Source organism: Neolamprologus multifasciatus, chromosome 16 (assembly GCF_963576455.1).
Source record: "Neolamprologus multifasciatus chromosome 16, fNeoMul1.2, whole genome shotgun sequence".
Lineage (NCBI taxonomy): Eukaryota > Metazoa > Chordata > Actinopteri > Cichliformes > Cichlidae > Neolamprologus > Neolamprologus multifasciatus.
This window is the reverse complement of record NC_140454.1, coordinates 932,740-956,974: the sequence shown is the minus strand read 5'-3', so window position 1 is coordinate 956,974 and position 24,235 is coordinate 932,740. Positions and strand designations below refer to the sequence as shown.

The window sequence follows — 24,235 nt, the reverse complement described above, 5'->3', positions numbered from 1 at the left end:
CTTTCTAATCCTTAAACTTAAACAGGGAATGAAAGATGCACACGTATGAGATGCAGAACTCTCTAAAAACAAATATTATATTCCAAAATTAACCAATGAAGCAGCAGAATTTGGTGAGACGGCGTTTATTCGAACTAATATAGGTTTACTGGGGTTATTTAGAAAGCAAACCACAGGAATCACATTCCACTATCTGCAAGCCAGGCTAAGAAATATTTTGCAGGAGGAAGGTATCAGTTTCAGATTCGGCAATCCTCCGTGTCTTTAAAAAATACAGACCCGCGTTTTTCTGGGAAGAAAATCAGATGAACTTTCATGCCAAAGATAAATAAACTTTTGAATGCAAACTGCTCAAGTTCAACAAATTCTCACCTGAGGGAAACCACAAAATATTATCAAAGTAAGACCAGATGCAATATGAAAGATAATTTAGAAAGTTTCCTACCAACATATATACACATATATATACATATATATACATATATATGTATATATGTATATATATATATATATATATATATATATATATATGTATATATACATATATATATATATATATATATATATATATATATACATATATATGTATATATATGTATATATATATACATATATATATACATGTATATATGTATATATATGTATATATATATGTATATGTATATACATACATATATATACATATATATGTATATATATATACATATATGTATATATATATGTATATATATATATATGTATATATGTATGTATATACATATATACGTATATATATATATATATATATATATATACATACATATATACGTATATATATATATATATATATATATATATATATATATATATATACGTACATATATATGTATGTATATATGTACATATATATACATACATATATATAAAGATGTCATGCAACTGTGGAAGGTCAAAGTTCATCCTGAAATATAGAAATGATCAAAGCATAGACACATGACAAGTACGATCCAACACAAAGCATCCACTCATGTAGCGGTTATCACTTTGCTCTCACAAACATTTTATCTGCTTCAGTGAGCCACAGCTTGGAGTTATCCAGTGACAGACTACTTTCAAATCAAAATTCAGTTGAGAGAAATCTGCTCCAGCTGTATTTTCCACTCCATCCATGATGGAGTAATGCTCGCTCTAATATGTTAAAAAGTTATCTTTATGACCTTACCTTTGACTTCCAGCTCAGTCTTGGTTTCAGCCTGCTCTCTCACGTGAGTCACTGTGAAGAAAGCCATGACATTTATTCCCCTTTCATCAACACACTGATCCCAACATGGGCAGATGTAGACACACATTTCTTTCACATATAATGTACATTTACATGTGTACTGACAGTTTTCTACACCTCTTAATGTCTTTCCCTACAGAAAGTATTGCTTCCATATCCTTATTCTGAGCGGGTCTCAGAGTGTTTGGATAATTTTCTATATGGAGGAAGAGGAGGTAAACACCCAGGTACTGTTATACAGCCTGATGTCAGGTCCATCAGCTGGACTAAGAATGTGCCAGCCCACTCAGAATATAAAAAAATGTCACGATCCTGGGTCTTATGACCCAGTGTTTTGAGTTTAGTTTATTCGGATGTTTATATGATTAAGCTCATGAGTTTTTCTAGTTCTTTGTTGTTAGATTCCCCTTGTGTCTTCCAACCCCTGTTAAGTCTCCCCTGCTCTTCATGTGTTTCATATCTGCGTCTCATTATGTTTCCTATTTTATTTTGAAGAGATCTTGTGTTTTTATATTATGGATTATGTTTTGAGTCCTTTGTTGTACTGTTTCTTGTTTCCCTAGATTTCAGTTATGGTTATCATAGGTTTAGTTCGTTGGCTTTGTAATATGGCTTCCCTGTGTTCAATGTTGTGTCTACTGTGACCTTTTTGTACCATGTTTCAGCTCCCTATGTTCTGTCTTCTCAGTTGCTGTTAAGTTTGCATGTTTAGAGTTCAGTCAGTGTGTTTCCTGTTTTACTTTGAAGGTCCATGTCTCATGTGAGTGTTTCTAGTTTTGCTTCCCTTGTCTCGTCCAGCCTGATTACTCCCAGCTGTGCTCTCCTTCTGTGTCTCATTCCCTCGTTATCCCTCTGTGTATTTAAGCCCTGTGTTTCTCTTTGTCAGTGTTGTAGTCTCCATCATGGCTGTGTTTCCTTGTGTGTCAGTTTGTCCATGCCCCAGTTTAGTTTTCCATGCCATTCTGCAATAAAGCAGCTTTTTGAGTTAAATTTCGTTGTCGTGAGTTTTGCGTTTGGGTCCTTCTCCTGCCTGTACGCAGCCGAAACATGACAAAAAAAGGTTTTTCTGTCACAAGGTTGCGTTGAAAAAGCAGTTGCCAGCGCCTTGCTCTATTTTGCAAGCGAAACCTGGCATCATTCTTTACAGGGCTGATGGCCTCTAATCTCTGTGGGTGCAGGACCTTCAGCATTGGGTGTCCTCTCTGTGGCTGGGTGAGGATGCCTGAGTGTTTTCTAATAGAGGGAAGCCTAGGTCCATTCAGCAGTTGTTATCCTGGGTCATGGACGTTATTGTAATGGTATATTGGTGCCAGGGACTGTAGCCTCTTCTGCATTTTGTGTGCACATTCTACCTAAATAATGCTGCTTTGCCTCTCCAAAAACAAGACACACATGCAGATCCTGCATTACTGCATGTAGAAGTTGCATTACCACCAGGGGGAGAAAATATATTTGAAGCCTTGAAGTCAGTAGTGAGCAAAAAACGTCCAAAGTGCATCCACGGCCCTTAATCATCAGAAACAATTAAGCTAGGCGGCTAATATGTATGTAAATGTGTTAATAATATCTGTTACCCATGATTATTTGAATATAATGAATTTGTAAATATTAATTAATCAGTTTACTCTTCTTTAAATATAGTTATTCACAATTTTATCGTTTTAATAAAAACATGTTTGAGTTTTGTATCGCATGTTTTATTTAATGGAATTTTTGTTTATTTTTAACAATACAGACATACTGACTCATTTAATTAGTTTTTCGTCTTTTTTCTTTGCTGGTTTTAATACTGCAGTGCGCTCAAACACACTAAAATAAATGTAAGGTTACTAACTTCTGTCAGTTCCTGTTTTGAGGCTTTTTTGTTAAATTTTTCTGATTGAAAAATAATTTCAAAGAGAATCAAACCCACTAGTAACTAATGTGACAGTGATGTTGCACATCGGTTCAGGACATCCTCTCCAGTTTTGTCTGGAGCTAATTAGGACGGGTTACCTTCTTCGTTTATGGTGAGTGTGGCTGAGCACGTGGCCTGTTCAGCAGTGTTAGCAGTCTTACAGGAGTACTGGCCTGCATGCTCGTACAAAGCATCCACTACGATGAGAGTGGCAGTGTTTTCATTCTTGTTAGGCCAAACCGAGTGTTGGTTGTGGAACCAGCTTATTTCTGGCATGCTAGCTAAACACGCATAAAAGTGGGCCTCCCCCCATGTGGCACTGTACAGCTTGTGATTGGTTGGATGAAATTGGCTTTTGGCAAATTGAAGGTATCTTTAGGCGAGTGATGTTGGTGGCTGATCTGTCCCACGTTTGCTTTTGCCCTGAAATAAAGCATGTTCATTGGCTCAGTGTACTTTGTTCTATTTACATCCCAGTAAGCACCATTTGTGTGATCTGCCAGGAGCTGGGAATAAGGGATATCTTCTGTCCTTTCACAGCATAACAGAAACTACAAACTAAACTAACTCCAAAAATACTCAAAACAACCAAAAGTATTTGGACCAGAGCAAATGATCCCTCACTATCATGGCTGAGCGTCCCCAAATCACTAAACTGAAACTGACTGGGGGCTCATGAGGTCATATTTCAGTAAAGAAAGCGTGGTTAAAAACTTTGACACAGAACTCAGGTGAAAAAAGTAAACACAATGATATTTACTTGTTTGTATTTTTATGAAAGATTGTTTCCTGAGCCACACTTTGTCATAAACGACAGGGAACTCTTTCTCCAGTTATTCTTCTTTTCTCCTTTATTTGGTCACCTTTCATTGCATCCCTATATAACTATAAAACCCATTGCAATGGGAGTAATTTTACAAAGGTAATTCTACATGGTTAATAAACACTTCCAACACAAAAGCCCACATTTTTTTCATTTTTCTCATCATAGGCAGTACGATGGGTTCCCTCCGGGTACTCCAGCTTCCTCCCACAGTCCAAAGAGATGCAATTAGTAGTGATAGGTTAATTGGTGACTCTAAATTGTGAAAACCTCTAAAGGTGTGAATGTGAGTGCGTGAGTGTCTGTCTCTATGTGGTAGCCCTGCAACAGACTCGCGATCTGTCCAGGGTGTACCCTTCCAGTCGCCCTTAGACAGCTGGGATGGGCTCCAGCCGATGGATGGATGGATGCCATCATTACACAGGCAGATTTTTTTTCTTCGCCCACTGTTGTTGCTGTTGAGATTCACTTTAACGTATAACTTAATCCTAACCTCAAAGAACGAGTTCTGAAAACTGAATGTGCAGGATTTGTTATCGCCAGACAACACAACAACAAATCATAACCTACAGATTCAGTGAGAGTGTGTTGATCTGAAACCAGCACTGCTGTGAGCTTCTGTTATTGACCCTTCAATTGTCTCAGAGTAAGAAAAGCAGCCTTTCTTTTTAGTAATAAACTCACCGTCGAATGTAAGAGTTGCAGAGCAGGATACCGTCCCTCCATTGTTTGTGGCCATGCAGGTATACTCGCCCTCGTCCTCTGGATAAACCCTGGAGATCTCCAGCTGACAGCTGTCATCAAACTGAGATATCCTGAAGAATTCGGACTGTTTGATTTCCTTTTTCTTGTGGAACCAGCTTATCTTCACATCTTGATGGTTGACAAAGGAAAAAGCACGGCTTGTGTAAATATACTGCAGTAAATTTGCACTGTGGGTCGACAGCAAGAGTAAATAAGTCTGAAGGTGGTTAATTCGTCGCGTGCCATAATCAAGTTTCAGTCCCAATGGCTTCAAGAGAAGACCAAAGGACACACTACTACTACTGAAACTTCCATTCACAGGAAGTGGCTACAGGTTTGAATAAAGTTTCAACTTAAAATTCTGTGCAGCGTAACTACCAGGAACTGAGCAATACTGTCACTTTGTTTCAGTATAAAATCACAGCATCACTCAATAAGAAATTGTATTTTTTACCATCTCCACGGACTTTGCACTGGAAGCAAGCTGGTGCGCCCTCGCAGGCTGGAGTGCTGGCAATGGGTGAGATGATGACAGGGGGAGCAACAATAGCGGGGGAGTCTGGAGAAACCACCTCTGAAACTGCAACACAAGAACCTGAATCAGTACAGATACAGCCACTTACAATGTCTGCCTGGACCCTGACGGGGCCACGGTGGGTCCTCGGCCAATCCTTGACCGGTCTCCTTGACGGTTGTTATATTTCCGCCTGCGACGTGGATGACACAACTATGAGTAGTAACGCCCTTAATGAGCAATCGGTGGTAAAAGCATGTGTATCCACCAGGGGGAGCAGTGTGGAGGCTCCCCTGCAGGCTTGCACTGCATATTCATACACTTTCTAGTTAGTTGGTTGGTTAGCGGTGCAAAAACTCCACGTGCTGTCAGGTAAGAACACTCTTATACAAATAGTCTTCTTCTTTATCTTTTCCAAAACTTTAGGAAAACTTTTTGCTTTTCTTATTTTAGTGCTTGTTGTTCAGCTGCCCTACATCATTTGCAAAATATGCAGAAGTCATTTCCACCTTCTGATACTGATCTATTTCTGGTGGAGAGTTGTGTCCATGAAAACTCTGATGTTGGGCTAATGGCGAGAGCATGCACTCTACTCAGGAAAAAATGCCAATTTCAGCAGAAACCAACAATCTGTGCGTGTCCCACGTATTTCTGCATATTTCTTTTGTGTTTATTGTGTGTGTGTTACATCCATGTCTCACCTTCAACGTTGAGTGTTGCAGTGCTTGTGGCAGTGCCATACTCGTTCTTGGCCTCACAGGTGTAGACAGCAGCATCTTCAGGAAAGACCTCGATGAGCAGCAGTGTGTGCTCGTTGCCATCGTGCAGGAACTTGCACTTGAAGCCAGCGGAGAGAGCCTGGGAGTTTTTGTACCAGAAGACCTGAGGCTGGGGAACACCGCTCACCTGGACTGAGAAGCGAGCTGGTTTTCCAGCCTCCACCGACTGGGGCTCCATGTGGCGAAGGATCTGAGGAGGCTCGGGGACTGAACGAGGCAGAATATTTTAGAGGTAAAGTTTAACTGGAATATACGGCAGCATGAAACATAATTTGTTCTGTTTCCGTTTGTGTTAGTTTGCTCCTTGTTCAAAGTTTCTTGCTCCATCCTCTCATGTTACTTCCCCTGTGTTAATTTCATGTGTGTCTATGTATTTGGTTACCATATTTCACTTCCTGTGTTATTTGGATTCATTGTCCTCTGTGCCTTGCTTTTAGTTTTCTCATCATCCATTTCTTTTCAGCTGTGTCTCCACTTTCCTGATTGCTGTTCTCTGTGGGTGGATTTAATTTTCCCTTTTGTGCTTCATGTTTTGTTTCCTGGACCTTTTGTAATGTAATATAAATTGCTTCCTTGTGTCCATCCTTCTGTGTCTGCATTTAGGCCTGCTAGAACCTTCAGCTGCACTTCTGTATGTACAGCGGTCCCTCGTTTATCGCGGGAGTTACGTTCTAAAAATAACCAGCGATAGGCGAAATCTGCAAAGTAGCCAACTTTATTTTTTACAATTAACATAGATGTTTTAAGGCTGTCAAACCCCTCACTACACACTTAATACACTTTTTCTCTTATTTAAATATTCTCAAAGTTCAGGCCTTGTAGAAAGTCCAGTATTACAGAATGAAACCAAAGGGACCCGCAGGTGACGACGTTTCGTCAGCGTTGTTGTGTTTGTTGGGGAGAAAACTTCACGTCAGAGTCACGCTGCTAGCAATCGCAGGCAGCTAGCGATCGCAGGCAGCTAGCAATCGCAGGCAGCTTAGCGATCGCAGGCAGCTTAGCGATCGCAGGCAGCTTAGCGATCGCTACCTGCTAGCGATCGCTAGCGGAACGCATTCTGTACTGTACAGGAGACACAGCATGAGATTAATTGACAATGCGCTGTAAAAAAAACCCAAAAACCCCCAAACTAAATTGCACCAAAAAAACCCCGCGAAAGGTGAACCGCGTTATAGCGGGGGAGCGCTGTATATACTTGAGCTTGTACGTATACGTTTAACCCTGTGATTAGAGAAAAGTCCTAAAAAAATTCAAATGCACCCAGTTCTAATTTTATTTAAGTCATTAAAGATATATGCTGAACAGACATTTTACCCTTAAAAATAGCAGCTCAAAGAAATAATTATGAAGCCAAAACGGTGAGAATGATGAGTATATGTAACCTTCAAAGCACAATTGTATCACTGATGAGAAAGTTTGAAATAAACAACCTTTTTAGAAACAAACAAGAAACAACCAGTTTTTATGTGTTCAGTCATACTGTACATCACTCTTTCTGTGTGATGTCACGCTGGACTTACTGTTTATTCGAAGCTGCATGGTGCTTCTATTTTTGCCAGCGATGAAGGTGTACTCCCCAGCATCACTCCTGTAGGTCTCTGAGATGGTGAGGCGATGCAGCTTCCTGATGGTCACATAGTTAAATCTGTCTTCCATCGAGAACTGGATCTCCACGCCATTCTTCAGCCAGTGACCCTCCACATCTTCTTCATTCACTTCAAACTCAAAGGTTGCACGGTGTTTCTCCAGAACCTAGGAGGGGATAGTGTACTATTTACATTTCTATCTCTGTTCAATTCAATTCAGTTTTATTTATATATAATTCGGTAGACCCTACAATAATAGAGTTAAGGCCCTATTTTCTGTTCAAAATGTCATTAAATACAATCACCAAGCACCCAAAATTCTACTATTTAAGTTCCTTTTTAAAATGTGAGTGCTGTAAAACATGTGGGGGACTGACAAACCTGAGCGGGTTTTTATTTTTTATTTGTATGACCAATCGTCACTGCTTCCACAGATAGAACAGAATAATATCTAAATATTTACACACTGTTTCTAGTGTATCTGTATTCCTTATTACTTTAAGGCATATTTCTAAATAAGAAATAAAAGAGAAATAAAAATGTTAATCTCAGGTTCAGTATCTGTAAACTTCGCCCATGTCTTTCCAAGCTAAAACATATAGATGCACCAAACTGACACTAATTTCTCTGCGTAACTCCTGTGGTTGTGAAACAGAGCAGCTTTGGTTGCAAAAGTTAACTTAGGATTAAAATAAGATGAAACTCATTGCAATTAAATAAATGAACAGTCTTAAAAAAACAGCGAATCACCTTTAATCCTCAAACTGTGATTATTCTGAAACATCAGTAAATGAACTTTAAAACCACTTCACCGTAATTTCCCGCTCAGGAGGTTCCGAGATCCGAATGTCGCGACCCTCCACAGTGAGCCGGGCCTTGGAGACGCTTGATCCAGCTACCACTGAATATTCCCCAGCATCAGACATTCGAACCGTCTGGATCACGAGGCGGTGAACATACTTCTCTGCTGTCACAATATACCTTTGGATACAAGGCAGAGGATATCCAACAATTAACCTCTAAAAGCTTTCATTGTCTTAAATAAGGAGATGTTGGGAATAGTGATTTTCAGATTAAGCGTGGCCAAACTTTAACGAGCACTGACAGACCTTTCCTCAGACATGTCCATCTCCTGACCGTCCTTCATCCACATCACCTGGATGTTTGGCTCAGAAACCTCACACTCAAAAATCGCCTTCTTCTTTTCTGTGATCTTTATGTCCTTGATCTTCTTGGTGAATTCAATCACACGAGCTGAAAGAACAACATTTTCAGAGACGTTTCGTAGCATTTATCACCTCTACAGACTGTAAATGTGCTCAGCACCAGGTTACCTTCCACAAAGAGATTAGCAGTGGTGGCGGCAGAGCCGGCCACAAACTTGTACTCTCCTCCGTCTCCAAAGTGAACGTTTCGGACGGTGAGGGAGTGCGTAAGCTGCCGACTGCGGACCTGGCACCTGTCCGACGACTTAATTTCCACGCCGTTCTTCAGCCATTTGTACGTGATGCCTTCATAGTTGACGGTGACCTCAAAGGTGATAGTGTCTCTCTCTTGGGCATTCAGGTCCTTCAGCATGGAGGTGATCAGAACCGCTGGAGGACGAAATTTGAGGGAAATACAAAAAGACACATTCACTGTGTTTGCTTTTGAAGAATTTCAGCTATTACTGTATGCAGTTATTCAGATACTTTTGTTTAGGGGTGCAACGATACTCGTGTCGATATTGAACCGTTCGATACAGTGCTTTCGATTCGGTACGCATATGTATCGAACAATACTAAATTTTAAATTTATTTTATCAACTTTCCTTCTGACGGTGCTGTCTGTGTTGAGCGCTCAGTGGATCTGTGCTCGACAATGCAGCCTAGGCGGAGTAGTCGAACACAGATTCACTGAGCGCAGGGCAAGCTAGCGAGACAGAAGCTAAGCTTGTTGCAACATGGCAAATTGAACCTCCCCCACCCTCATTCAGATCTGGCCTTTGGAACTATTTTGGTTTTCATGTGACGTATGACCCTGAAGGTAAGCGCGTCATGGACAAAAGTAAAACAGTATGTTGGATGTGCCAGCAATGCTCAATTACATGGGTGGGAACTAGTGTGTTAGCGCAGTTAGCTCGTTAACGTGTTGGCCGTCCAGCCCCATGCACGGGGCGATCCGCGGTAGCTCGTTAACGGAGATTTGCCGTGTTGTGGCGTTAACGTCATTTCAGATTAACGCTGACAGCACTAGTGGGAACACAACGAATATGACTGCACATTTACTCCGACATCATCCTCGTGCAAAGACGAGTGGAAGCAGACAAAAACAACAAGCACGCATGCTACAAACTTTACCCGAGTCATTTAGACAGCCGTTAGCACATGATTCTCCTTATGGGGACCTGATATGTTTAATATGCTGCTGAGAATATAGCCCAGAAGAAGCGTATAATATAGCTTTTATTTTGGAAAGAGACATTTCTCTGTAATAAACTCTCTTTTCCAAAGATGAGTGATTTCTCCATCAGATAGATTTATGTTTTTATCACTTTGTTGTTTCAGCAACATTAAATTTAAAAACTGTACTTTTGAGTTAAAATATATATTTATAATTTTAATAAATGACAAATGAAAAAGGCATGAACATTTTTTTTGTATCGAAAAAATATCGAACCGTGACACCAAGGTATCGAACCGAACCGAACCGAACCGAACCGTGAATTTTGTGTATCGTTGCAACCCTACTTTTGTTTTATGATTTCCTGTACTTCAGATGAAGAAAATACAACCCAGTTTCTCTGATGTTCACAATCTAAGGACAAACTAGCACCCTGAGGACAGAATAGTAATAAAGCTCAAATATATAGCGAGAATTCTGAAACTTTAAAGCTTAAAATATATTAAATTAGGTGATTATATAATTTTGAACCATGAAATCTGGTTCAAAGTTTTACTTTTGAGTCTCGTTCTGATGCAGTATTTTCATATCACGTTATGGGAGGTCAGAATTCTTACGGTTGACGGTAAGTGTTGCAGACACTTGGTCGTTGCCACAAATGAAGGTGTACTCTGCAGAGTCATCCCTGCTGGTGTTCATGATCTTCAGCTGATGGAGTTTTCCCTGAACCACGATCCTGAACTTGTCACTCATCTCAATCTCCACTCCGTTCTTCAGCCAGGTGGACGGCACATTGAAGTGGGAGACTTCACACTCGAACGTGGCCACTTGAGTCTCTGGTACCTCCACACTTTTCATGGGTTTAGTGACCTTCAGAGCTGCATGTAGTAAATCAGGTCACAAGACATGAATAACAGAAGATTACACAAATATTCTTCTCATCTCAAACACCATAAACATTCTTTATATTCTTCAGTAAGTGGATGGACTGCTTTTCACTCGACCTGCAATCTGTGCTTAAGTGTTTTTGATCTAACATTCATACTCTGATGGATGTGTCAGAGAGCAGCTTGTGATCTAAATGCAAGACTTCACATGCAGTTTGTCTTATAGTGCTACATACCCTCCACGGTGAGTACGGCACTGCACTGCAAGTGTCCAATCACAGCCACGTACTCTCCTGCATCGCTGCTGTCCAGATTCTTCAGGATCAGTTTGTGTGCTTTCCTCTCAGACAGAATCTTGCACTTCTCACTTGACTTCAGCTCCAAACCTTTAAACATCCACCGAACAGGGATGTCGTCATGTGAGAGGCTCATCTCAAAGGAGGCCGTGCCGTCCAACAGAGACGTCGCATCTTTTATCTTCTTCACGATTTTGATTTCTGCAGGAAAAAAAGTAGCAGATAAAGCACTCGAATTTTTAAGCAGTCAAGGGCGATGATGATACGTGACAACGTTGTGCACAATTCTTGGTTATGCTGATGAAATCTGACACTTACTCTCTACGTTGAGTCTGGCATTGGCAGAAAGTTTTCCAAGTTTGAAGGAATAAACAGACTCGTCCTGTATGTTGCAGTCCTTGACCTTCAGCGTTTGGACCAAGCCACTGGAGACGATCTCGTACTTTTCGCTGGTTTGCAGTTCCACCCCGTTCTTAATCCACTGGGATCCTTTCACATCGGGGTGTGTGAGCTCCAGTGTGAACACTGCTTCCTGGGTCTCCGTCACGGTCTGGTTCCTCAGAGTTTTCTTGATCTTCACTCCTGCATATAAATAGAAAACTCTGCTAACTTTAATGTATACACACGGAGGTGATTCGTTAGTTTTGGAAGCATTTTAGTTCTGTCAGGAGAGGTGGGACAGACGGAGACTGAAGTCTCCCCGGCTTACCTCTGATCACATCTGAGAGTACAAGTTCTTAACATCTCTAAAATTAGAAATATCCTGTCTCAGAGTGACGCTGAAAAACTAGTTCATGCATTTATTACTTCCAGGCTGGACGACTGTAATTCATTATTATCAGGATGTACAAAAAACTCCCTGAAAAGCCTTCAGCTAATCCAAAATGCTGCAGCAAGAGTCCTGACAGGGACTAGAAAGAGAGAGCAGATTTCTCCTGTTTTGGCTTCCTGTTAAATCCAGAATTCAAAATCCTGCTCCTCACATACAAGGTCTTAAATAATCAGGCCCCATCTTATCTTAATGACCTTGTAGTACCATATCACCCTATTAGAGCACTTTGCTCTCGCTCTGCAGGCCTACTTGTTGTTTCCTAGAGTATTTAAAAGTAGAATGGGAGGCAGAGCCTTCAGTTTTCAGGCCCCTCTTCTGTGGAACCAGCTTCCAGTTTGGATTCAGGAGACAGACACTATCTCTACTTTTAAGATTAGGCTTCAAACTTTCCTTTTTGCTAAAGCATATAGTTAGGGCTGGACCAGGTGACCCTGAATCCTCCCTTAGTTATGCTGCAATAGACGTAGGCTGCCGGGGGATTCCCATGATGCATTGAGTTTTTCCTTTCCAGTCACCTTTCTCACTCACTATGTGTTAACAGACCTCTCTGCATTGAATCATATCTGTTATTAACCTCTGTCTCTCTTCCACAGCATGTCTTTATCCTGTCTTCCTTCTCTCACCCCAACCAATCACAGCAGATGGCCCCGCCCCTCCCTGAGCCTGGTTCTGCTGGAGGTTTCTTCCTGTTAAAAGGGAGTTTTTCCTTCCCACTGTCGCCAAAGTGCTGCTCATAGGGGGTCATATGATTGTTGGGTTTTTCTCTGTATCTATGAAGCGCCTTGAGGTGACTTTTGTTGTGATTTGGCGCTATATAAATAAAATTGAATTGAATTGAATTGAATTGAATTATACACACGGAGGTGATTCGTTAGTTTTGGAAGCATTTTAGTTCTGTCAGGAGAGGTGGGACAGACGGAGACTGGTCCCCCCGGCTTACCTCTCATCACATCTGAGAGTACAAGTTCTTAACATCCAGCCTCTCATGTTAAAAGTGATGCAGAGTGCTTTTACTCATAAATCCTCTTTGTTTTTAATCAAACATACAATAGAGATATAAGTCTAATTAATATGAGGAATGAAACTTATTCTAATGTGCAGATATTATCCAGCTTCATCCTTGGCACATTAGTGTCTGTGTGTGGCTGAAAACAGAAATGTGTCGCCAACCCATCATCATCATCACACATGATTGTGTGATACATGAAGTATGTTGCAAACACAGATTAACATGAGGGGGTTTTGCTGGTGGTTAATCATGTTTCACTTCCTAATAGTGATCAGAATATAATCAGGTATAAATTTAACCAACATACAAATAAGAAAATATAATCTGTAATAATGATTCTTGGTGCAGGCCTCTCACTGAGTGTGTGTGTGGAGATGACCTCAGAGGCTGTGGGTGTGGAGGACGGGGAAGTGAGCGAGCCTGAGGAGCCACTAATCTAAAGGAATGTCTGATTTTAATGTGCAGGATTTAATAAAAGAAATCATATTGAGTATAACGGGACAAATAAACAGAGTTATGAAGAGAAAATGTTAAAATGAATGTGTTAGGACAGATGAGGTGTCAGTGATGGTGGATGGATGTCACAGCCACTGTTATTGAGGTGAAATTATAGCAAGTAACACCAGAGGAACAACCAATGCCGACACTGTGGGCTCACTAACTGGATTTAGGATTTATGACTTTTTCTCTACTTATTTTTGCCGTTTGGGATTATAAATCCAAGAGGATTGGGATTTCCATTGTTTCTGAATGGGATGCAACTTCCATGAACTTGGCTCTATTCCTATTGGACAATATCCACACAGAGATGAGTGTGTCTGTGCCCATTCAGACCATCTCCTCTCAAAGATTCAGATTAAATCAGCATCAGAATCAGTTAATTAGGTAAGAATAATTCAAGTGATTTGATTCTGTAATAATTATTCTAATTTATTTTGGCTTTTGCTTTAATAAAATATGTTGTATTCAAAAAGTTTCAACTGTGAAAACAGTAAATGTAAAAACCTGAGGATGAATCCATATTAGTATAAATAGCTCCTATTGTTCTTAGATTTACAAGCTGCTAAGTTACTGAGGGCTCCTGTTTTTTGTTTGTTTGTTTTAAATGAGAGGAGCCAGGGTAGTTAGTACTGGATGAATCCCCTCACATATGCTCCAAGATCTGCTCCGCCTTCTGGGTAAAACCCATAGGATCAGAGATTAGGATTAATCCCGACTTCCAGTATTGGAGTACTGGTCCCATGGATTGACCGTACAAATATAACACTTATTATAGTTACTAGAGCTATAATATGTATAATAACTACTGCAAATATTCTGATAGTGAGTCTGTCTGAAACTATCATAAAAGTTTAAACAAACATTTACCAAGTCATCATTTTTTGCGACAAATGAACAGGACATTCCCAGATAACCTTTAGAGCTTTATATTATAATAATAATAATAATAATAATAACTTTATTTATAAAGCGCTTTCAAACAAAGTGCTGTACAACTATTTAAAACTAAAAAGATAAAAAAGAAATAAAAGCGATACATATCAATACAGGTAAAAGACACAATACAAGTTAAAAACAGTAAAAATTTAAAAACTAAAAGCCATAGAATTAAGACTTGTAAGATAGGGTGAACAAATGTGTCTTCAGCTTAGTTTTAAAAACCTCCACAGAGCAGCCTGACTAATATCTTGAGGGAGGTTGTTCCACAGAAACGGGGCACAAAAAGAAAAAGCTCTAAAATTGTCTTTTTTCTGGCTCTAGGAACCTTTAGAAGGCCAGAGTCGTGAGATCGGAGAGCACGGGATGGAACGTAAAGATGTAAAAGGTCGGAGAGGTATGAAGGTGCCAGTCCGTTTAAATCCTTGTAGGTGAGCAGCAGGACCATAAAATCTGCTCGAACCTGACAAGGTCGCCAATGCAGAGATCTCAGAACAAGAGTAATGTGCTCAAATTTCCCAGTTCTTGTTAAAATGCGAGCAGCTGCATTTTGCACCATCTGTAGACCTCTAAAACTTTTCTTTGGTAGCCCAGAAAGAAGAGCATTACAATAATCAATACGTGAGGACACAAATGCATGGACAAGAACCTCTGCAGTGTCGCTTGACAAAACTTGTCTGATTCTGGCTGATGTTCCTCAAATGATAAAAGGCGGTCTTTGTTATCTCTTTTACATGAGATTCTTAGGAGAGTACCATGTCGAACCACACACCCAAGTTTTTTACCTTGTTCCTGCAATTTATGGCACACACAAAATGTTAATTTTTAAATTTTCTTTCAATAACTACTTTTATTTTGATTGTCATATTTAATTCACCTCAGTATGTTCCCGGTAAACGTCCTGTTTTATTTATCTTGGTTATGTGAACTCTATGTGTGTGTGTGGTAGTGGGAAGCTAGTACTTACCCTCCACCCTGAGATTAGCTGTAGTTTTGGAGTTGGCCACCTGGTAGGTATACTCTCCGACATCCTGTGGCCTGGTAATGTTGATGATGAGGCGCCTGATGGCCCCGTTCACCTCACCCACCACATTCTCATTGAAGTCGATGGGCTGGCCCTCCTTAAGCCACTTGCCCTCTGCATTGGCATTTGCAACTTCACACTCAAGCTCAGCAGTCTGAGACTCCGCCACTGTCACATCCTGCAGGGGCCGTGTAATGGCGCCACCTAATGGCAGCAGAAAGTAACATTTCTGTTTCACTTCTGACCACATGTCCTAATCACAGAAACAGCAAATGCCAACACACACAATCTTCTGTCATAATAAAAAAACAGCTGCTTTAAAATAATCCACGTTTTTGTCAAAGATGGGTATGGGTAGGTATAAATGTCAGCAAAATGTGAAATGTGTACCAACAATTAAGTAACAAATTATCATCTAGTGTGTGGATTTCCCTAATCTGAAGTGGCAGGTCAAGGAGCAGCAGTCTGAGAAGAGACCAAACCTTCTTCTTCTTCCCACCCACTTCCTCCATCCAAGTGATTCCAAGAGACATAATCCCTCCAGCATGTACGTGTCTACCTTTCCTCGAACACCTCACCCAGGAAACATCCGATGCACGAACCACCCTACCTGGCTCCATCAGAGATGGGCAGTAACGCGTTACTGTAATCTGATTACTTTTTTCAGGTAACGAGTAAAGTAAGGGATTACTATTGCAAAAACTGTAATTAGATTACCGTTACTTTCCCGTAGGAACGCTGCGTTACTGTGTTACTAAAACCGTGATTTTTTTGCGAGAATGTCTCATGACAGTGACGTAAGCGAGTGCGACGTTCGTGACAACAGCTGTGTGCAGATCAACAATGGATCATATATCGAGTGCAGAGAGAGTATGAGCGTGCAGCGTTTAAAGCGTGGAAGTACTGACCTTACTTTGAGTTTGATTCCATAAAAAGTGACAAAAACATTAGTGTCCGTTGTGCGTGGGAAGAAAACTTCTTTTTACAGCGAAGAAAAACCCTAAACTTCCGAAGCAAGCACCGAGTAGCTACGACGTAATGGGAAACTCACAGAGAAACTCGCGGATTCTTCCACTGACCGCTGCACCAGGGTAACCCTCCGCCTACCCCACTCCTGCTTTACAGGTGAAAATAGAGCAACAGGACCGCTAGTCTTTGACTTTATTTATTTTCTGCTGTGTTTTATTTACTTACTTTGAAAGACTGAGTGTAAACACAAAAAAATATATATTTTTTATGTGCTGGAATGTGCAGAAAATAGGTTTAAATGTTAAACTAATTTCTTCCAGTCAGAGAATGTTGCAGATAATTAAATTTTTGCTTGATGCATAAAGTTAAAAGATTAAAACTAATAAAACAAGTTTTAAAAAGAGACTTTTCCATTTGATTACATTTTGTATGATGATTATGCAGAAAAAGTAGAATTGGGCTGAAAGATCTATCACTTTATCACCTATTCAGGTTGTAAATCGTGTTTTTAAAAAGTAACTAAGTAAAGTAACTAAGTAATTAATTACTTTTGAAAATAAGTAATCAGTAAAGTAACCGGATTACTTTTTAGGGGAAGTAATCGGTAATTAGTTACTGATTACTTTTTTCAAGTAACTTGACCAACACTGGGCTCCATTCTCTCAGATAACTGAACTGATCTCTAAGCCTGAGCACAGCGATCCTTCAGAGAAAACTAATTTCTGTGCCTTGTCGTTAAGATCTCATTCTTTTGATCATTACCCAGAGCGTGTGACCATAGAATAGCAGGGACATAGATCAACCAGTTTATCAACATCTTGGCTTTTACACCCACCTCTCTCTTCACCACAATGGAGGGTTACAGTGTCCAAATCACTGTAGTCGCTGCACTAATCCATCAATCCCCTACTTCCCTCTCCTCTTACTCTGAACAAGCCCAGGATTCTTAAATTCCTCCACAAAAACTCATCTCTGGCCCAGAAGCAAGTAAGCAATGGATAGCCCATGTTCTCGAATGCCTTCTCCTAATCCACAAAACACTTGTAGAATATGCTTGAATATCCTTGAGAGGATAGAAAACTTGTCCAGCTCTTTACGTTGAGGAATACAACCACGTTGTTCATCTTCAATCTGAGGTTCAACTAACTGATGTACTCCCTTCTCCAGCAATCTGGCATAGATCTTCCCAGGGAGGCTGAGGAGTGCGAACTACCACCCCAATGTGCCACTGAGTCTTTTTTAAAATCAGTGATTGTGTAAATGATTTCATCTGAGTAAAACACACAATATCCATAATATCTTAAAAGTTAGACATACCAGAGACAGTAAGCTTGGCACTAGATGTCTTTTCACCAGCATGAAACATGTACTGGCCCTCCTCATCTTTCATGGCGTCAATGACTGTCAGAGAGTGAGCCTTTCCCTTCGACTCAATCTTGGATTTGGGTCCAGGTTTGATTTGCTGGTTCCTGAATGTCCAGACGGAGTCGATTCCAGGGTGAGAGACTTCAACATTAAACATCACATTCTGGGACTCTGAACACACTTTGTCCTCCATGTGTTTCACAATGTGCACCTCTGTGAAAATGAAATGGTTAGAGTATGAAAGTGAGACTGGAACCTAAAAACAGTATCACGCTGAAAGTACAATGCTGTGAAAAAGTATTTGCCCCCTCCAGGATTTTTTTGTATATATTTTTCTCACACTAATATTTTCAGTCAGCAAAATTTACACTAAGTTTAGACCAAATGATAATTTAATTCTTTAAGGAAAAAAGGTGCCTGAACTTAAATGGCTTTATGTGAAGTTCTGACATAAACGGTAGTAACCAGACCGAAGGGCAGCGCACATTTCGGTGCTTTTTTTTCCTGAGATGTGATACACTTTAGATTCTAGCCAATCATTTTACGTTTCCAAGGATAGTAGGCGGGCCCAGGTACGTACGTCCTTTTAGAGCAGAGCTACAGATTAAAAATGCCCAAGGCGAAGCGGTCAAAGTCTGGCTGTACTTCACAGCAAAAGATGCAAACTCAGCAGCTGCAACAAGTGCTTTAAGCTGATACTGTGATACTGTCAAAGGAGGTAACACCTCGAATCTGATGAAACACCTGGCGACGCATAGCGTTTTTTTAAAAGCAGAGAAATGCGCCGTATTTGATAGCTTGCTGCGAGACCTCACACCGAGCACATCTACTGCGGGTGTGGTGCCTGTTATCGGACCCGGACTTAGCAAAATCCCCCAAAAACCCGAAGAGGAGAGTCCTGGCCCCTAGCCCTGCCAGTGTAGCAGAAATGATGAGGATGATGATGCAGCAGCAGCCGTTCTTCTCTGCATGAGTAGCTTAATGTTGTTCGTGTGTAATTTACGTTGAGCAGGCTAACCACGTTATTACATTAATGCATGTAAGGTGAACTAGCAAACACCATCATAGCTACATGCGGCTGTCTTCTTGTTTGATGGCAGATACTCCCTTCACCCTGGCCAAAAAGGCTAAAATGACCAAAGAAAAAGAGGGAAACAGTTAAACATGAGAGGTTTTTGGACAAAGTTTGTGTTTTTTTCCCATTGTTTAAGCACTGCCTCCAGCCAAGAGTGATACCATATATGCCCTATAGCTGCAGAAAAGGCTAACATTGTTATCTTTTTACAAAAAAAACCAGCTAAACATGAGAGGTTTTTGGACAAAGTGTGTGTTCTCCATTCTTTAAGCACCGGTTCGAGCACCATTTCAAAAGTACCGGTTTGGCACCGGTATTGGATAAAACCTAAACGATACCCATCCCTACTGTTGACAGACTCCAAGAAGGCACTGATTACTCTTCCAGGAGCTCACAAAAGAACCCAAAACAACCTCTAAAGAACTTCAGCCTTTTACAGCCACAGTTAAAGTCAGTGTTCATGATTTAACAATAAGAAACACAAGTGCAAATATGGCATCCAAGGGAGACGTTGACTACAAAAGACACAGTTGACCAAAAGGCAAAAAACATTACAATGATTATGCACCCACACGGTGATCTGAAGCACTTTAGCAAATCCACCTTTAAACTGGTCAAAAACCAAAATAAAGGTTCAGGAGTCGGTCAAATCCAGTTAAAATCTGGACTGGGATCCAGTTGTGATGCTTTGGTGTGACTTTAAACAGACCATTTATGTTCAAAAACCCTCCAATGTGGCAGAGTTAAAACAACTCTACAAAGACGGCAGACAACATTCATACACAGTGAAGTGGAAGATTCAATGTTTCATTGCAGTTCTTCCTGCCAAGAGTGGCCTTACCAGTTATTTGGTTAGGGTAGGCCAGATAGGTTTGGATAGCTTTTTGCCTTAACAGATAAAATCGTCATTTAAAAACTTTAAAAATTTTGCGTTTACTTGGTTATAATATTAAAATGTGTTTAATGATCTGAAATATTTAAATATGAGATATATGAAAAACACAATCCAGAAGGTGACATATACTTTTTCACTGCACTAAAAATCTTTCTTACCTTCAACCGTCAGGCTACAGCTGGTGTCAACCTTGCCAACAACTAGTTTATAGTGACCCTGATCTGATGCAAAGGTTCTGGTGAAGACCAGCCGCTGCTTTGCTCCCTTTGCCACCATTTGGATTCGGTCACTGGATGTCAACAGTTTGTCATTATGGTACCATTTGACAGAGCTGATGTCCTGCGCAGAGATCTTAGTCTCCAGGACAGCCTTTGTGCCTTCAATAGAGGATACATCCTTCAGTGGCACTACAATGCCAATAGCTGTAAGGAAGAGCAATAAGATGACAGTCAAAAGTCACAATTTTTTTAAACAAAATATTTTTAAGTTTATATTCAAACCCAATTCTAACTCTTACTTTGAACACCGAGTTTGCCTGAGGTGGAGATGTCCTGGGCAGGAACCACAAAAGAGTACAAGGCAGCATCTTCTGTGCTAATATTCTCCACCAGCAGCTTGTGAACCATCTTGTCAATGACAATGTGGATACGTTCCGAGGCAGAAATGGCCTGGCCGTTCTTCATCCAGGTTCCCTCAACATTCTCTTGGGAGAACCTGACCTCCAGCTGAGCAATATCACCCTCACAGACTATCAGATCAGTCAGGGGCTGCATCAGTGTCACTGGACGCACTGAAGGCAGAGGAACCCATTTCTTATTAGATTTTACCATTACTACCAGCAAAATATGCAGTAAAATGTTAGAGAACAACCACCAGGTTGGGACAATTGTTTTTTGACATCCCGAAAATACTAAGGTAAAAACATGCAATTAGAGAATTACCCAAAATGTTTCTCAACAGGTTAAAGTTGTGAAACAACAGAACACTGTTGAAATACACCGATGAAAATTCTCTTGTTTGCCAGCAGCAGTAACATGCACTTCACATTTTAAGCTTACATTTCATTTTTAGTGAGGCACTGGTCTTCAGATCACCGCATACAAAGGTGTATTTTCCCTGGTCCTCTTTCCTGACATCCTTGACAGACAAAGTGTGTCTTCCTCGACGTGAGGATATGATGTATTTATTGCTGGGTGAGAGAACTTTGTCTCCAAAGAGCCAGCTGCCCTCAGCATCTTCACGAGATAACTCGACCTCAAACTCGCCAGCGTAGGATTCTGGTACCTCAATGTTCTCCATGTGTTTGTTGAGCTCGAGAGCAGCACCTGGATACAGAACAACATACCGAACCATTTTTATGTGATTTACAAGAACAGGACAGGTCCGGTGGATATTCTAGGTAATTTACCTTCCACGTGAAGCCTTGCACTCGTTGTTATGTTCTCATCATCTGCAATCACACAGGTGTATTCTGCGTCATCCCTCATTTCAATCATTAGCACAGATAGGAAGTGGACTTTTCTGTCAGAGTGCATTCTGTATTTGTCTCCTGAGAAGATCTCCATGTTGTTCTTAAACCATTTGACTTTGACGAAGGGTTCATTGGTTTCACACTCAAAGGTCACCATGGTATCCTTCTCATTGGCGCTCGTATCCTCCAAGTTTTGGCTAAAGCTAACTGCTGTCTTGGCTGCAACAGCGAAAGGAAGAAGATAAAAACAAATCAAGACAAAGAAAATTTAGCATGGCGCAGAAGTGATTTTAGATGAACTTGCTTTACCTTGTACAAGCAGGAAGGCATGACTTGAGGACTCCCCAGCAATATTAATGGCCTTAACCATGATGCTAGCAGAATCTTCTGTTTCGACATCTCTTATGACCAATTCACATACATTGTCCTCAGGCCAGTACCAGTAAATACGGTCAGACTTTTCCAGCTGAATGCCATTCTTGAACCACTGACACTCAGGTTCTGGTCTACCAACTACTCTGACTCTGAAACGAACCTCATCCATTGGAGCAACAGTCTTGCTTGCAATGCGTTCCAGGATCTTGGGTGCTTCCATGCTGGGAGAGAGCAGGACCCGGTCAGGTTTTATTGTGGGTATAGTGAGTTTACCCTCTTCCTCCATCTTCTTCCTTTCAGCTTCTTCTTTCTCTTTCATGCGATGGAGCAGCTCCTCTTTAGTCTTCTTCAACAGGTCTTCATAAGAGTCATCCCTCTTGCGAGACTTAAGCTCTACAGCCGAGATAGACTCATAGAAACCCTCCTCTGTTCTGCGCTTGAACTTGCTCTTCAGTTCTTCAGACTCCTCTGAAGTTTTCTCATGAAGAATTCTCTGTGTCTTACGCAGCTTAACCACTTCCCTGTCTTGTGAAGCCTCACTAGGTCGGTCCATCTTCACAACATCAAATCCAATCTTGCCAGGCTCGTGTGTAGCCTCTGCAAGTTTTGGTTCTGGTGCACGACGCAGGACAGATCTAAAGTCTTCCCTCTGCTGGATCTCTAGCTTTACTGTGTGCTCAGCTGTTCCTAAAGGGTTGTCAGCAACCACCCTAACCTCTCCTGAGTCATAGGACTTGATGTCAACAATCTCTAAATAGTAAATACCATCATAACGGAGTCTATATCTCTTGCTTTTGCGGATAAGTTGTCCGTTGAGGTACCAATTAACCTTTGGTGCTGGATAACCAGTTACTCTGCAGCGGAATCGTGCAATGTTGCCTTCCAGCACTCTTGCTGGTTCAGGAAGCAAGACAATATCAGGTTTCGTCTTTTCAGATTCTTCATCAGCGCCGACTCCTGCAGGTCCTCCCTCATGAGCCATGCGCTCAATCTCATCCATCCTATATGCTCCCTTCCTGCCTTCAGGAAGTTGTGTTTCCTCAACAAGTCCCTTCTCATCCTTGACAATCAGGGTGGCTGAGGTCTGGTCAACTCCAAATTTGTTTGTGGCTCTGCAAGTAATGACACCGCTGTCCCTAGCATAAGCAACTTCATAATCAAGGCTGCAGTACCCAAATTCATTGACCATACGCAACCTATTAGCAGCAGCCAGAGGTTTGCCGTCATGCAGCCACTCCACTACCATAGTGGGGTCACCAATAGGAGTGAGTCTACACTCAAAATGGGCTGGTCCAAAACACTTCATTCTGATAGATGTCAACTTCTTCTTGAATTGTGGTTTCTGTTGCTTCTCCTTGTCATAAAGATCACCCTCCTCCCACTGCTCTTGACCGTATCGCAAATGAAGCGGCTCCAACTCGGGTGCTGCAATCTCTTTAGCTTTGTAGGTTCCTCTAGGAATAATGAGCTTCCTCTCGGTTTGAGGGGCAGCAAAGTCCACCTCAACATTGACTCTGCAACGAGTGGTGTCTCTACCAGCCTTGTTGATGGCTGTAGCAGTGTACCAGGCGCTGTCTGAGCCTGAAGCAGATGGAATCTGGAATTTGGCTTCTCCTTTGGTGCCATCAATCCTGAAAAAGTAAAAGGCCACATATACTGAAGAAAGCATTTTTATACTGCTCTGAAAACAAAATATAAAATACTAGATATTACATACTTTATCTGTGGATGCTTGTGTGGGGTGATGATGTCACTGTTTTTCAGCCACACAATGTCTGGCAGGGGGTTTCCAATGGCTTTGACAGCCAACTCAACCAGAGTGCCCTGCTTTACAGTGATGTTTTTCAGCTTTTCAACAAATTGAGGACGTGCCACGGTTTCTTGAGCTATAGATAGCAAAAAACAAAACAAAAAACAACACAATGTCTAACAATATGATCTTTTGGTTAACTAAAAAGTTCAAGAGTGCTATATATCACTCACCATCAACAGTAAGAGTTACATTGAGAGATGCCCGTCCAGCTCTATTCTGAGCAACAACCGTCCACTCTCCAGAGTCTTGTGGTATGGCTGGGACAATGATCAGGGACTGAGTACCATCCTCTTTAATCACTATCTTGTGTGTGTTATCATTGATCACTTGTTGTCCTGGGAAAAGAAGGGCAACATGAGTTGACTGAGAAGCTGAATCAGAAAACAAAGGTAGACATCAAGACATTTTTCTCTGCTACCTTTTCTGTCCTTACCATTGTGGAACCAGTATGTGTCAGGCATTGGCCTGCCAACAACTTTCAAATCAAATCGAGCAGTTTGCCCCTCAGAACATTTTATTGAGGAGGGCTTCATGACAAATACAGGTTTGTATAGTCTTTCAAGCTGAGTCTCGTCTGTTTCGTCAAATCGACGGGCAGGAGACTGTCGAGGAGATCGGCTGGAGGAACGGCCTGGGGAGCGGCTCAGAGAACGAGGAGATGTCGATCTGAGAAAGAAGCAGTGTGGTCATTTGACATGGCTGCAGTTAAACAAAACAAATTTTAATTTAAAAAATGCAATGGATAGAAGCTTTGAAAGCTTTCAACCTGATATTGTGTGCTTGTTAAAAGTGTGTGTATTA

At 41.0% G+C, this 24,235-nt stretch overlaps 1 protein-coding gene and 1 long non-coding RNA gene across 43 annotated transcripts in view; both read right to left on the bottom strand.

The window, feature by feature from the left end:
- The window catches only part of ttn.2 (titin, tandem duplicate 2), a 253,336-nt gene that overhangs the window by 210,612 nt on the left and 18,489 nt on the right, over positions 1-24,235 (bottom strand). For all 42 annotated transcript variants that reach the window (XM_085135108.1, XM_085135090.1, XM_085135096.1 and 39 more), the window contains 21 exons: positions 23,868-24,100; positions 23,605-23,769; positions 23,339-23,507; positions 21,556-23,252; positions 21,184-21,465; positions 20,834-21,100; positions 20,293-20,565; positions 19,934-20,197; positions 17,758-18,018; positions 15,415-15,675; positions 11,488-11,751; positions 11,110-11,370; positions 10,604-10,864; positions 8,939-9,199; positions 8,714-8,858; positions 8,417-8,585; positions 7,539-7,770; positions 5,941-6,225; positions 5,180-5,305; positions 4,666-4,854; positions 1,202-1,252 (listed from right to left, as the gene is read on the bottom strand). In XM_085135108.1, coding sequence (XP_084991234.1) covers positions 1,202-1,252; positions 4,666-4,854; positions 5,180-5,305; positions 5,941-6,225; positions 7,539-7,770; positions 8,417-8,585; positions 8,714-8,858; positions 8,939-9,199; positions 10,604-10,864; positions 11,110-11,370; positions 11,488-11,751; positions 15,415-15,675; positions 17,758-18,018; positions 19,934-20,197; positions 20,293-20,565; positions 20,834-21,100; positions 21,184-21,465; positions 21,556-23,252; positions 23,339-23,507; positions 23,605-23,769; positions 23,868-24,100 — 6,116 coding nt within the window. The remainder of the gene's footprint in view (positions 1-1,201; positions 1,253-4,665; positions 4,855-5,179; positions 5,306-5,940; positions 6,226-7,538; positions 7,771-8,416; positions 8,586-8,713; positions 8,859-8,938; positions 9,200-10,603; positions 10,865-11,109; positions 11,371-11,487; positions 11,752-15,414; positions 15,676-17,757; positions 18,019-19,933; positions 20,198-20,292; positions 20,566-20,833; positions 21,101-21,183; positions 21,466-21,555; positions 23,253-23,338; positions 23,508-23,604; positions 23,770-23,867; positions 24,101-24,235) is intronic.
- On the bottom strand, positions 12,525-15,408 carry LOC146499948 (uncharacterized). Its single transcript, XR_014869764.1, has 2 exons — positions 14,692-15,408; positions 12,525-14,657 (listed from the first exon to the last, which is right to left on the bottom strand). It is a non-coding gene; the product is annotated as an uncharacterized LOC146499948 (long non-coding RNA).